Source organism: Rhinolophus hipposideros, assembly GCF_964194185.1.
Source record: "Rhinolophus hipposideros genome assembly, chromosome: 6".
Classification (NCBI taxonomy): domain Eukaryota; kingdom Metazoa; phylum Chordata; class Mammalia; order Chiroptera; family Rhinolophidae; genus Rhinolophus; species Rhinolophus hipposideros.
Window position 1 is genome coordinate 100961134 of NC_138052.1, and position 13487 is coordinate 100974620.

Genomic DNA, 13487 nt, shown 5'->3' on the forward strand with positions numbered 1-13487 from the left:
AGCAGGATAAACAGCAACCACAAAACAAAGGTCAGAAACAGGATGACAGAAACACGGCCGGCGACCATCCGTGCCCGCTCACCTTCGGCATCTGCTGTGTGATTCTGGCCAGGTTCTGCCCTTTCTTGCCAATGATGAAACGGTGAAGCCAGGACGGAGCACACACGGAGGAGACTGTGAAACTGTTGGCCTAGGAGAGCAGAAGCACCCTGGTAGGTTTGCAGGGACCAGGCCACGTGGGCAGCAGGTGCGCACATGGGTGCAGAGGCAGGGGAGCGCTGCCCGGACAAGGCCCCGATGCACTGTGGGAGGTAGTACCTTGGCGTAGACTTCGGTCAGCGCCTGCCCCAACTTTTCAGGCTCGCCGCGAAGTATCACAGTCTCCGAAGCACTGTCTGAGGGCGGGATCTCCACAGAAACACCCGTTCTCTCCAGGATCTCCTGCAGGGAGTTGCCCTTGGGCCCAATGACATACTTGTGCTGGGACTTCTTCACCTCCACGGCGATGGTTGTGGTCTTCTTTTTCTGAGAAGACCAAGATAGGGCGTCAGGGGGACGGGCACAGGAGGGGCAGTGGGCACAGAACGCTGCCACTAAAAGGACAGGCCCAGATGACAGCTGTGGAGCCCCTGGAAGAAAAGACGATGACCAGCCAATCCCCGGGAACTACTCATAAAGGGTTGGGTTTGCAAAGAATTACCTGAGAACTTAAGTCATGCCAGACTGATAAATGAGAGTTGGAAGAGTTGAAAACACCAAGTCCTTTCCCCAAAGTAAAGAACCAGTTTCGGACCTGCGAGTCCCCGACTTGAGCTAACAGCTTACTCATGACGTGATTAGCCAGTTCTGCGCAGTGCATCCAGCCCCGCGGCAGCCCCAGTCCAGGGCGGGGAGGGAGAGGGGCCGACGGTGCGGCCAGTCTCTAGCACAGAGCTCGGCCCGCTGCCAGAGCTAAAAAAGGCCAGGAGCACACTGCTGGGCCCCAACCCTTCTCGGCTCCTGCCCATGGGGACCCCTCCCAACACTACCTTCTCTTCATAAATCTTCTTGACTCGAGCCACGGCCTGAGCCAGCTGCTCCTTCTCTCCTGTGAACACGATTTCCGTCCGGTTGACACTGGGCGGGGGGATGTTGATGCGTGTGCCGGTCTCCTGCATGATCTCACCGACCAGTCGATTGTAGGGCCCAGCGATGAAGGGGTGGAACGCCTTATCCACCTCCAGCCTCTCCACAGCACGCCTGTCCTGCTCGGCCGAGATGAGCAGGACCTCGTGGCGCGCCTTCTCTATGCCCTCTCTGGTGCCCGTGATCCTGATGTGGTTGCTCGTGTCCTCCGGGCGCGGGATCTGGATTTTGGTCGCCGTTTTTAGCTCCAAGTCCTGCAGCTTCTCTCCATTTTTGCCGATAACAAAGCGGTGGTGTTCCTTGGGGATGGCAACAGTGGCTGAGGCCTACAGCAGCAAGAGAAGCCAAGGGAACAAAACACCACTGGTTCTGGAAAAGCCCATTTCCCCCATGACATCTCTGGCTAGAAGGCCACTCTCACCTGCTTCTGCTGAGCCAGCCCCCACCTGCTCTTTGAAACAGTCTCAGGTACACACGGGGGGCGGAAGCCCGCCCTGACCCTCAGCTGTATTCCCATGGCCCGCATCACACCGGCAGCTATCAAAATTACTTAGGGGTAGGAATTCTTGGTTCACCATCTTCTCAGCCCAGCTAGAAGCCATCACAAGGACAGGCATCTGTCTGTCTTGTTTTGCACGTCAATGATTTGGGACACAACAGGAAAGCAGAACATACTGAACAACCAGGTTAAGGTTTGTTTCTGGAGTACTTGGCTATTTTCTTCAGACGTAAGCCTTATGTCTAGTAATAAGCTCTCCTTCTATCTCTTTTACAACCTAAGTTAACTTATCTATGAGTAAAGAACTTGGAAATAAATCCAACCCTTCATCCCATGAGTTAAACTGCCAAAATCAAGCAAATATCTGAGGTCACAGGGAAACTGGGGAGGAAGACCAAGGCTTCGCCTTCCTAACTCTGTACAGAAAACAGCCGTCAACTAAGAAGACTTAAAAAAAAAAAAAGGGGTTAAGGTTCCCACCAGAGTGGCACAGCAGATAGCTTCCCTTCCTCCCCAAGCGACACAATTTTTAATACGTTTCTATTCAACCTTCACAATAAAAACGTTAAATTGTATCACAGAGGTAATAAAATAGGTCCTTCCTCACTTCCCAACTAGCACAGAAAGGAAGATGACTGGCATTATGATCAAACGGGGTTTATTCCAAAATTGGTTCAATATTACGAAATCCATTTATATAAATCATATCATTAGACCTAGGGAGAAAAAAATAATCAAATGATCATCTCTACAAAATTTAAATCCATTCATAACAATCTGCAAGAAAATAGAAATCAATGGATACAAGCTGACCCTTGAGCGACACCAGTTTGAACGGCACAGATCCACTTATATGCGGATCTTTACTGTATTTTGAACATGACAAACATACACCTCAGCCCCAAAGCTGTTCTTAAGTTCCAGGAAAGTGCTCACTGCAGCAGTGCACTGTGCACAGCACAACTCCACCTCCCCTAGAGTATTTCCCCACCAAAGGAGATGAGAAAGTGAAACAGACACGTAGGCTGGACGGGAAGAGGCACGTGACTTCACACTGGGAACCCCGGGGAGCCCCTGCTTTATCAAATCTTTACTGTCTATAACAGGGAGGAAAATTAGAATCCAGAAGTCAACAGCTTCAACTCCGCTAAAAACAACGGGTTAGAACGCATAATGGAGAAGACTGCCTATTTCCAATACGCGAAAGAAAGAGAGAGAGACAAAGAAGCTGGGCATAAAACTATCTAGAAGCAGAATACGTGCACCAGAAATCAAAAAACACCCCTTAGGAGATCTAATGCAATTCTGAGCAAAAAGTTGGTTATAAGTGTGCATGGTAAAAGAACAAGAACAGTACAGAACGGATGGTAATAACTGTGCCAGATATTAAAATATAAAACCATTATCACTGAAACAGGAGACTACTAATTAGTATACAGACAGACCACAGGTCAGAAGGGAAAACCCAGGAACAGTTAATGTGAAAATTTAGGATTTGATTGATGACTGGATAGCTACATGGAAAAGGATGAAGCTGGATTTGAACCTCGCACAAGTCATGATAAATTCCGCAGAGATCAGGAACCCTTACAAGCACCAGAGAAAATACGAACAAACTTTCTTACAACCTGGAAGTGAAAAAGACTTTCCCAACAACGACTCAGAATAACAAAATGTTTAATAAATTTGACTGCATGGAAATAAATCCTTGGTCTTCCTCTCTGGTTTCCTTGTGAACTCAGGAATTTGTTTGATTTCTAGCAGTTTAACTCATGGGATGAAGGGTTTGGATTTATTTCCATTTTCTTAACTGGTTGTAAAAGAGACAGACAGGAGAGCTTGTTACTAGGTGTAGGGCTTACGTCTTCACAAAGAACACATCACGATCTAAACCAAATGGCACAGTGAGAAACGTTATTTGTAACTGACATGACTGATGAAGGGTTTCTGAGAGCCCTCACACACTGAGCAAGATGGACAACTTAAAGTTGACAAAGAAGGGCGAAAGAGCAGACAGTGCATAGAGAAGAAGCAACAGGCCCTCAGACACTGAAAAGATGCTCAATCTTGCTCATCAGAAAAATGCAATTAGAAGAAAACTCAGCTACCTTTCAGTGACAAACACTCAAGCACTGGCTGGGCCTGGCAAGGCCGGGAGGAAGCGATGGAGTGGAGGGCACAGTCCCAAGGCAGGTACCTGGCTGTTATGGCTAAGTCACAGCTGCAGTTTTCCTCTGACCCAGCCATCTCACTCTAGGAAACTGATCCCGAGATACACTGGGCAAAACAGGACAGCACACGCACTAATTCCTAAGAGCAAAAGTCCGGAAGCCACGCAAAAGTCATCGACAGGAATGCCTGAATAAATTATATCACACCCAGAGTACCGCGCAGCTGTGGAAAGGCAGGAGAGCCACTAGGTGCCGACAGTGGACACCTCCAGAAAATACACAGGAAAAACAAGGTGCAGAACAAGAGTTTATGGCAAGCTATCTACCTTTCGCTTCAATTCTCAAACTATGGAAGGACACACCGAAGACTAAGAATACCACAGAGCAGAGTGGGTGGGAACAGGGTGAAGAAGCCATCTCTGGAGGCACCTGCTTACGAAGCTCTGCCTCTGCAGTCATGGAATGTTTTTGTAACTTTTGAAAACTGAAGAGAAACTAAAGCGAATGAACCTTGATTTATATCAAGATGATAGCATAACCTAAATAGAAAGAAGAATGACTTCAAGTGATTGTAAACCTCACAGTCTTTCACCATCAGAAGTACCAGTTTGAACTCATGCAACTTCCTACTAAAAACGTTCAAATTCTTGGACAAACAGCTAACTTTGGGTGTGTGGAAAGAAATGGGTAAGGTCTGTCCACACACCTGTGTTAGGAATCAGGAAGTGACTGGAGATGAATGGTCCCGTCAGAAAGCTGCCAGGAGCCAACCTGAAGGGGTTTCAACCCCCGGCCAAAGATAGGCAATGTCAGCATAAAGAATAACTAACAACCACATCGAAAGTTCATAATGATGCTAAGAAGATTCACGGACCACCAGTGAAGAAGTGAGAGCATCAATTTAGTGTCACACTTAAGGGGAGGGGAAGGACCAGTGACTTACTGTTGACTTCCCACTTGAAGCGCTGAGGAGAGGTCTTCCCAAGAACACCAACTAACCTGGGGTGGGATGGTCAGAAACCACCGTTTCTAGCCTGATGCAGCCAGGTGGTCACCCGCGACGTACAGTGAACTTCTGAGCCAAGACTGACCGGGAACTTGCTAACAGATGCCCTGGGCTGAAGACCTCAGTTTACTGGTCAACCCTGGAATCAAAACCAAGTACACAGCCCCACCCACAGGCTTTCTTGCCAAACAAACCAGCTGAATGTGAAAGGAACCAAGCCCTGAGATCTAACTGCCAGCTTAGAGGACATAGTGATGGACAGTGAACAACCAGACACCTGCTTGCCCCCAAACAGCACTGGGAAAGGAGGGGACGGGCCACTGCTGAGGAACAAGAGGATGCGAGTATTGGCAGACATGCACGCAGAGGGTAGGCCTCGTGGGGACACTGACTTGAACACACCGTCCTGGACGGACATCTCTGAGATAACGAGGGGTGCCCCTGCAGAGACTGGGCTGAATACGGATGTACTCTGAATTACAATGAGTTTTAGTAGGTGAGTGGAGAGCGTAGTGGGACATAAACACAGAAAACTCAGAGACACCACACTGAATTATTCACAGGTGAATATACTTCTGGGGGAGGCCAGAGAATGAAATGGTCAGGCACCAAAGCTTTCGAAGTGACCCTTCCCCGACCCAGTGCTCAATCACAAAATACTCAAACAGAAGCGTGAGAGCCCACGACACACCAGCCACAACGGGAAGCAATTGATACCCAGCATTTTCCACTTACTGACTTAACCCTGGAGCTAGCAGGGCTGAGGGACTGTCACAAGGCCCCGCGTGGCTGAGGCATGGGGAGATGGGAGAGCACTGGCAGTGCTCTCGGCCCTGCTAAACCCTGGCCCCTCTTGCATCAGACCATTTCTTAAAGCTGTATCTGTCATATGACACTTTCCTAAGCTTCTCTACAGAGAACCTTGGTCTTTAAAAGATTCCTCTCCAGGAGGAATGGATCGTAGGTCTCCTCAGGTGTTCCAATGGACCCACGTTAGGTCCAGCACTGGTACCAGGCTGCTGAGGTCTATGCAGAGCTTTAAAACCACCAAATCTGAACGGTAACCTTCAAGTTCAGGGCCTGACCCTGTGCGGTTAGCAACATGCACTCAGTGACTCCTGTACCTTGTACTTGCCACTGAAGACCTACACCTGTGTCCTTACTGGGCCACCTAGTTTCTTCCAAGTGTCTTACCCCGGGACAGCTTTTAATTTCCGTTCGTTCACGCAAACGGCACAAGCAGCTGGCGTCCAATACCAGCACCCATGGGCAGTTTTTCACTGGAAATGCCAGGAGGCCCCAAACCTTGCTGCTCTGCGTCTGAGCTATGCGCCTGCCCCACTGGTGGGGTCTGAGGACGTCAGAGCAAGGGGCACGTGTGAGTGCGCCCACCTGGAGGGACAGGCCTGGGAGCACCCACCTGCGTCTGCAGCCTCGCCACAATGTCCTTCCGGGCTTTCATGACAGCGTCCAACTTCCCAGAGACCATGATGGAGAGGCCCTGGTCTTTGGCAAGAGACAGCTCCAGGTGGGCGCCGGTCCTCTGCATGATCTCCAGGCAGATTTTCGCTTGTTCACCTTCTCCAAACTGGTTCATGTCCTTGTACTTTCTCTCCTCCAGGGGTACATGGAACACCTGCTCAGAAAAGGGCAGAAAAGGAAGGTTCCGTGACCGAGGAGAGAGGGAAGAACGTCTGAGTATCCAGGCACCGAATGACCAAGTCTCTCCGTCCCCTAAGTGCCAGCCCTCTCCATGCGGCTCTAAGGCCCAGAGAGCAGTGAGGAGGGGAGCAGAAAGGCCTACGGTTAGGAGGCAGCCCGAGTGAAACAGCAAACGGTATCCGATACTAATGAACAGCAAGGGCTGAAGGGAACAAACGGGGTGGTGAGCAAGGTTGGCTAGAGGTAGATGGAAGGGAGGTACAAGGGTGGCCAGGAAAAACCTTCCAGAAGAGTCCAAAACGTAGCTGGCTCTGTTGGGAGGTGAAGAAGAGACAGAAGACAATGACACAGAGGAAGACGAGGGTGCAGCCCGGGAGGGTAGAAAGGAGTAGTAGCCAGAGCCCTCAGCGGAGCCTGCAGTGAGAAGAGAAGGCAACGAGGGCTGCCAGCAGGACACATTCTGACCGCTGGCTCAGGGGCACCCCAGCTGCTCTGTGGAGAAGAGACTGAACACAGAGGCAGGGGCCTGGGCACTAAAATAGGATGTGACCCGTTTAACAAGATCAGGAAGCCAGTTCTGTGTCGCACACCCACTAGGAAGATGGAAAGATCCAGGACGCAGCTGGTTATGAGTCCCGGGTTCAGGGAAGGGGACCTCTCGGCGCACAGGGGAGAGTCAACAATCATGACCCGATCTGAGTTCACAAAGAGAGAAGCACTGAGCCCGCCAACACCCCAGCTTCAGGTAGCAGACAGGCCAGTGAAGTGAAAAACAAAACAAAAACAAAGCCAGGAAAATGGTGTCATGGAAGCCAAAAGGGAAGACTGCTTCCAGGCAGTGGGACAAGAGGTAGAAGAAACAGACAAGTTCTTGCTGGGGTCAGTGATGTAGGAGCCAAGGGCAGTTTCTGCAGTTGGAGCAGAGACTAGATTGCGGAGGAGAGAAAATAAGAGGACCCACTGCTGGCTGTGGGGACACATGGTGAGAGCAGGCAGTTGCAGGGCGGGAAGATGATTGAATCCTTGGCCCCCCCACCCTTCCCCTTCACAAGGCACTCTCGCGCCTGCGGGCTCAGGACCCTTCCAGCAGATGCTGCAGCGGCCTCCCTGGAGGGACCGGTGAACAAGGAGCAGGGTCTCTACCTGAGTGATGACGGATGCCTTGATGGGCCGGATCTTGTTACTCCAGGCGCCAGCAGGTTCCTGGGCACTTTCCAAGCAGGCTGCCTTCTCGGGGAGTGGGGGGAAGGCATCCTTGTAGGTGGGAGGGTCACTCTCTTCTTCAGAATTTAAAGTGGCAACTGGATCAGCCAACAGAGATTGAGAGGAAGCACACTGCTTTCAGTATCAGATGGAAAAACACTCGGAGGGTTTTAATGTCAACAAGAACACTAACTGTTCAAGTGACAGCCCCCATCTCCTCCTTCAGCCATGGGAAAGGGCCCAGGTCCAGCATGTGAACCAGGGGGCCCAGCTCTGAACCTGATGGCAACCCACACCCCTGTCCTTTGCAAAGCCTCCCCTGTGAACAGTCAGCTCGGATACCAGGTGTCCCATTCCCCCTAATGGGGTGAGCCCCTTGAAGGCAGACTGTGCTACTGAGATTTTTAACCCCTCAAGAATCCTCTAATCCTGTATTTTAAAAAAAATGCCAATTCTGACAATGCCTGGCACAGAGCCCGCCCTTACACTTGTAGAACAAAATACTGGTCCCAGCGAGCAGTGCCTGTGAGAACTGCCTCTGCCCCGTATAATGTCAAAAAGAACTCCCGTGGGCACTTCTGGGCTGGTCGCCCCCACCCTCCACAGGGAGCAGCAAGCCTTGTGGAAATCAGACCCCACTCACTAACCGCTTCCGTTTTCCGTCCCGCCCTCACCATTCATTTGTCCCCGTTAACTCAGCTCCATGAAACCAGGGGTGTGACTGTTTGCATCAGCCCCCATGCCCAGGGCCGGGCACTGCATCTGGCACAGCAATGCCCAGTAACAGGCACTGTGAACGGACGCGCAGAGTGGGGCAGGCCCTTCGGAACCAGGCTCACCGCGTGTAGCCACGTGGCTATGCTACCCAGACACCAGAAAGGTGAGCGCTGACAAGCAGCTGTGCTCTGTCAGGGCCTCGCATCTGTCCCTCACTTACAAAGGGCCACACAGTGCAGACCCGAGCTGCTGGTTCGACTAGAAAGATGCAGCCCTGCAGGCCCCCGAGCCAAAGTGACAGCAGTGTCTAGTCCCCACTGCCCTAGAGATGAGCACCTACAACGCGGCCACAGGGACTGACAAGTGAATTTTAAACTTTAATGACGTTTAAACTTAAGAACTGGTATTTGACTCAGTTATAGAAAGCTTAATGTTTGCAGCACCTTGAAGTACAATAATCTACTTTTTCAACTGACATTTTCTAAAATCAAAATACAGATGAAGGATTTTAGATGAAAATCTACCATTCAAGTCAAGCTGTCCTGCACTTGTAAATACTCAATATATGCTTATAACGAAGGACGAATACAAGTCACGCGCATACATTTATTTGGGCATCCCTGGTTCTGTATATAGCAGATCTGAGGAGAAAGAACGTGAAAAGGTCCGTTTTCACTCCTGCAAAGCTGATGTGACAATGTTTTAGACACACTGGCTCACACTGTTCCCAGTGGACGGACGGCAGCATTCCCGACCTTGAAGAGTCAGGGCCCAGCCTTTATCCTCCAGGTGGGCTCCTGGGAGTGCTCAGGAGATGCTTCACAGCCCAGCAATGTTGAGAAAACAATCCCATTAGTCACCAAGGATCAAATCCACTGGCTTTCCAGAAAGCTATCCCCATGTTAAACCCAGATTCACCCATCATTCCTGGCCAATCCCACCCTGTACTGCAGAACAGAGCCAACAGGACAGGCGCGCCCTGGCCCTACCCCACACCGACAGGGTCAACAAGCACGTCTGAAAAGGTCACAAGACTTGACAAGGGCTTGGAGGGAAGGATGTCATAAGCGTAACGAGAAGAGCATGCAGGCCTGTCACCTTTGATTTGTTGAGGAACCAGCCCACTCCGGTGCTCAGCAAAGCTCTCCTGGGTCAGAACGGCGATGGAGCTCATGGTTGATCCGACACCCACACACAGCTGGGGGAGCCACTGGAGAAAACAAGTCAGAGGAGAGAGCAGAGGTCAGACGCGGCTGGCTGGCTCTCAGCCATTGGCGAGATTGGTAAGCTGAGTTTTCGCCAAGGGTTGAACTCTTTTACCAGCAAATCACATCTAACTTTCCTCACTCATGACTTCTAATGGAAGGCGATTCCCAAAGGCTCAGCAACTGAAGCAAAGGAGGGTCCTGGAACAACTGTCCCCTCAAAAACCACCCTGTAACTGAGGAGATGGAGGCCCCGGCTGAGGATCAGTTCCAGGCTGCCCAGGGGTCACAGACAGTCTGTAATGCCCCCCAAGGGGCCCACAGAGCCCTCCGCATGTCTGACCTAGTGACCCAGATCAACATCTGGATGGTTCTAACAGCTATCTCAGTTCTTTTGTTCATCTGTTCACTCATATGCCTCCTGATGCTTACAAAATGTATCACAGGACAGCTGCTGCCCAAAAGCCCATCAAACAGCGGAGACCAGACTTGCACCCAGGGCCCAGGGAGCTGAATAGCCCCATGCTGCTGACAGGGACCGGCTGGGGGGCGGGCAGAGCAGCCATGGTGCTCTGTGGCAACAATGTAGTAGCAAGCAGCAGGGACAGCCCGAGGGGCGGTTCAGTGCCTTGGACACGTGCCGACTGGTGATTCCTATATCCTGTCTCCTGTCGCCCGGTGTGGGAGGGGCTTGCAGCAGGTGGAACCTGGCACAAGGGCACACACAGTTCCCGTTAGGCAGGAACCAGACCCCACCCGAGTGCCACTGTACTCAGTGGTCTCCGGCTCTCAAAGCCACAGCTCCCTTCTTTGGCAAAGGGGGCTCACGGCTCCCTACCCTACCCTAGGTGAGCCCTATGCTACCACAGCGAGGGGTTCCCATCACACAACTACGCACCACGTGCCTTGCACCACCTTGGAAAAAAGTATGAGGACCAAGTAACTTAATTAGAAGAGTGAGTTTTTGCATAATTCTTACAACTTAGGAAGACCTCTCCAAGCTCAAGAAAATTGAGCTCTACGTTAAAGAGAGGCAAGATTCAAACTCAGATGATCCTGAGTAAACATAATTCACATTCAAGAAAAAAAGATTAAAAACAGATGAAAGCCAGATGACATCTGAAGGGCACACGTGTACCCACTGCACATGGGGGTGGAGCCATAGTAATTCTTTCTAAAGAAGCAACAGGAACTGAAGGATGAAGCATAATGAAAGCAAGTCCACAGGCAGCCCAGGGACAAGACAGTCAAACTTACCAGCAAAACGGTCAGTAGCCAGAAAGTCCGTCCTGAGGTCGCCTCTGTCAGCCTGCCAGCTTTTGCTGTGTGGACAGGAAGGGAGAGGAACAAGGAGAACCAGAAGTTATTTATCTGCATTCTACAACTCAGATCCTTTCACCTCCCAAACAGAAAAAAGCAAAGTATAACTGAAACTTTACCAATACATAGGCCATTTGCTTGGGGGGCGGGGAGAAGAAAGCTCTGCTCTTAGGCCCTTCCCTTCACACGAAACACATTACAGTAAAACCTGAACCGTCTAGACCTTTACGAGGGCAACCTTCCAGGGACCCTGAGGGAACGACCCCTTCAGGGTCCAAACTCGGCTTTCTAACCATTTTGCAGTAAATCCTTGCGAACTCGAGGGCTCGTTCTCCTGCGCAGCTGAACAATTTCTCCTGCACTGCTCTGAGTCTGACTGCTGAGCCAGAAGGAATAGGTTCTGTGACACTGTGCCAGGACATGGGACTGATGCCGTCCTTGGTGGCTCCTGAGCTTTTAGGGTGACTGAGGGCTCGGCTCGTCTGTGAAGTCCCATGGTCCCTTCTAGACCAGCGGGCATTAGAAACCAGGCAGTAAAACAGCAGTGTTGGAAGGAAGCTTCCAGGGCCACCTGGGGAAGACCAAGAACCCCTCGGTGAAGAGGGTCTGGGTCAGCTTGCCTTGGGGACTTCGGGACAGTGAGGCTGCCATCCCATGCGCTTGGTAAGGTCGACGTCATGACAGGTAAGGCATGGGTCTAAAACAGGAGTGGACAGTAACAGAACCCCTCCCTACCTGGCCCATTCTCGCCCATAATACGCATGGTTCCGGAGCTACGAGGACAGTTCATGGCAATTGGAGGTGTATCAGACCACTGTAGATTGAAAACAGTCCCATTGTCCCCACTGGGACGTGGACCATTGGCACTTCAGGAAGGGAGGACGTGAGTCTCGGGGGGAAAGTACTACAATCCACAGGCAGAGCCTCTTAGGGCCCCAGTCCCACCAGAGATGTTGATGGTGCACCCTGACACCTAAGGGGAAAAGGTGAGGACCAACTGACCGAGACCACTACTTTATTTAGGAATCTATGTCCAACAAATTCTAATCTGCGAAATTTAAAGGTTACAGCAAGGAAGAAAGAAAATCTTTCCATGTAACCCCAGTGTCACAGCAGCACATCCGTGCAGTGAGCGGGGCTGACAGGTGTAAAGGGGGCGTCCTCCCTGGATTCCCAGTGTCCAGCTAGTGCACACTTAGCCAGGCTAGAAGCAACATAGTGTTCTAGGGCCGCACATGGACAGTGAAGCCAGGGCCAGGTGCTCACACGCTCTTGCAGGCTGACCTTCCACCTGACCAGCCTCCTGCTCCAGGTCGCCCCAGGCGGCAACACCACTCTTTAGAATCCACTGACACCCACCCACATGACCACAACCACGCCCACACCCTGTCCTCCGTACTCCCACTGACCAGTCCTGCTTTCCTGGACAAGAAGTCCAGTGCCCAGTGACAGGCACACCACTTCAACAGTGCATAGGCCTGTTGAAGTATAGTCACCATCCACCTCCGCTCTGGCCAAAGATCTGTGCCAAGCCAATCTCTACCCTGCACTTGGTGTCCCACACAAGATGGGATGAATTCTGCTGCTGCTCATACACCGTTCAGACGTCAACTCCAGCTGGCCGTCCTATTGAACCCTTGGGTCCAAGCAGCTCAGGGAAGGGGCACCAATGCCCCAAACCTACCGTGTGGGAGGGAGGAGCTGTTGCAGAGTCTCTGACGGCCCAACATGTGCATAGGCCCTCGGGCAGCCAAGGACAAACAAAGTGGACCTCCAGAAAACTCCAGACTGGTTTGACAGGATACACTGGGTCTCTAGTCTCCAGATTTCAAATGGCATTTTGAATTTGAAATGTTACAGGTGAATGGGTTAAATCGAGCAACAGGTTTACCATCTAAGGTTGTAATATCATCAAACAAGACTACTGTTTTTCTTATAAACTCCACCAAACCTCATCTTTCAAGAATCCACTTAAAACATGCATCTGGTGAGCCACGTGTAAATGCAGACCTCTGCCCCTCCTCAGGCGCTGCGGCCAAATCTCATAAAAGGCCAGCACAGACCTTTGCCGTCATAGACAACACCCAACAAATTCACTCCTGCCCCATGGAGATCTTTCGATGACATCTCAACAGTGGCCATGGCTGGGTGGGCTCTCCAGCCTCGCTCTTTCACTTGCCATCCTAAGTTCCCAGGAGACCTTACGCCTCATTCTCAGAGAGAGGCCAAATGTGTGCTATCCCAATTCCTCACTTGATGTAATAATGTAGCTCAAATGAGGATCGAAAGGGACCGGAGACATGGCTCTACTGCTGTCTTTGAACACGGGCCACCTCTGTCCGCCGCTGTGCAGCTGTCAGAACAGTCTGCTTTACTTTGCGCCAAAATTTACAACTTCTCTCCCCCTTCTGGACACCGAGAACAAGTCTGCTGTTTCCTACAAGACCCCTTTAGAAGCGTGAAGCCCTTTCTCCTTCCTTCAGTTCTTCCCAAGATGGCCCCAGTCCCTTCCATCATTCTCCCAACTACTCTCCCTGCAAAAAGCACTCAGGCACACCCAACACAGATCTCAAACTACT

The 13487-nt window shown here is 51.1% G+C and overlaps 1 protein-coding gene across 6 annotated transcripts in view; it reads right to left on the reverse strand.

The window, feature by feature from the left end:
- The window catches only part of HDLBP (high density lipoprotein binding protein), a 69538-nt gene that overhangs the window by 23745 nt on the left and 32306 nt on the right, over positions 1-13487 (reverse strand). For 5 of the 6 annotated variants that reach the window (XM_081052309.1, XM_081052307.1, XM_081052306.1 and 2 more), the window contains exons 2-8: positions 10846-10910; positions 9482-9593; positions 7607-7764; positions 6222-6437; positions 1029-1451; positions 319-525; positions 83-190 (exon numbers count right to left, since the gene is read on the reverse strand). In XM_081052309.1, coding sequence (XP_080908435.1) covers positions 83-190; positions 319-525; positions 1029-1451; positions 6222-6437; positions 7607-7764; positions 9482-9557 — 1188 coding nt within the window. In that variant the 5' untranslated portion in view covers positions 9558-9593; positions 10846-10910. Of the gene's footprint in view, positions 1-82; positions 191-318; positions 526-1028; positions 1452-6221; positions 6438-7606; positions 7765-9481; positions 9594-10845; positions 10911-11643; positions 11723-13487 lie in introns of all 6 variants that reach the window. The other variant, XM_081052305.1, reaches the window with a different exon arrangement.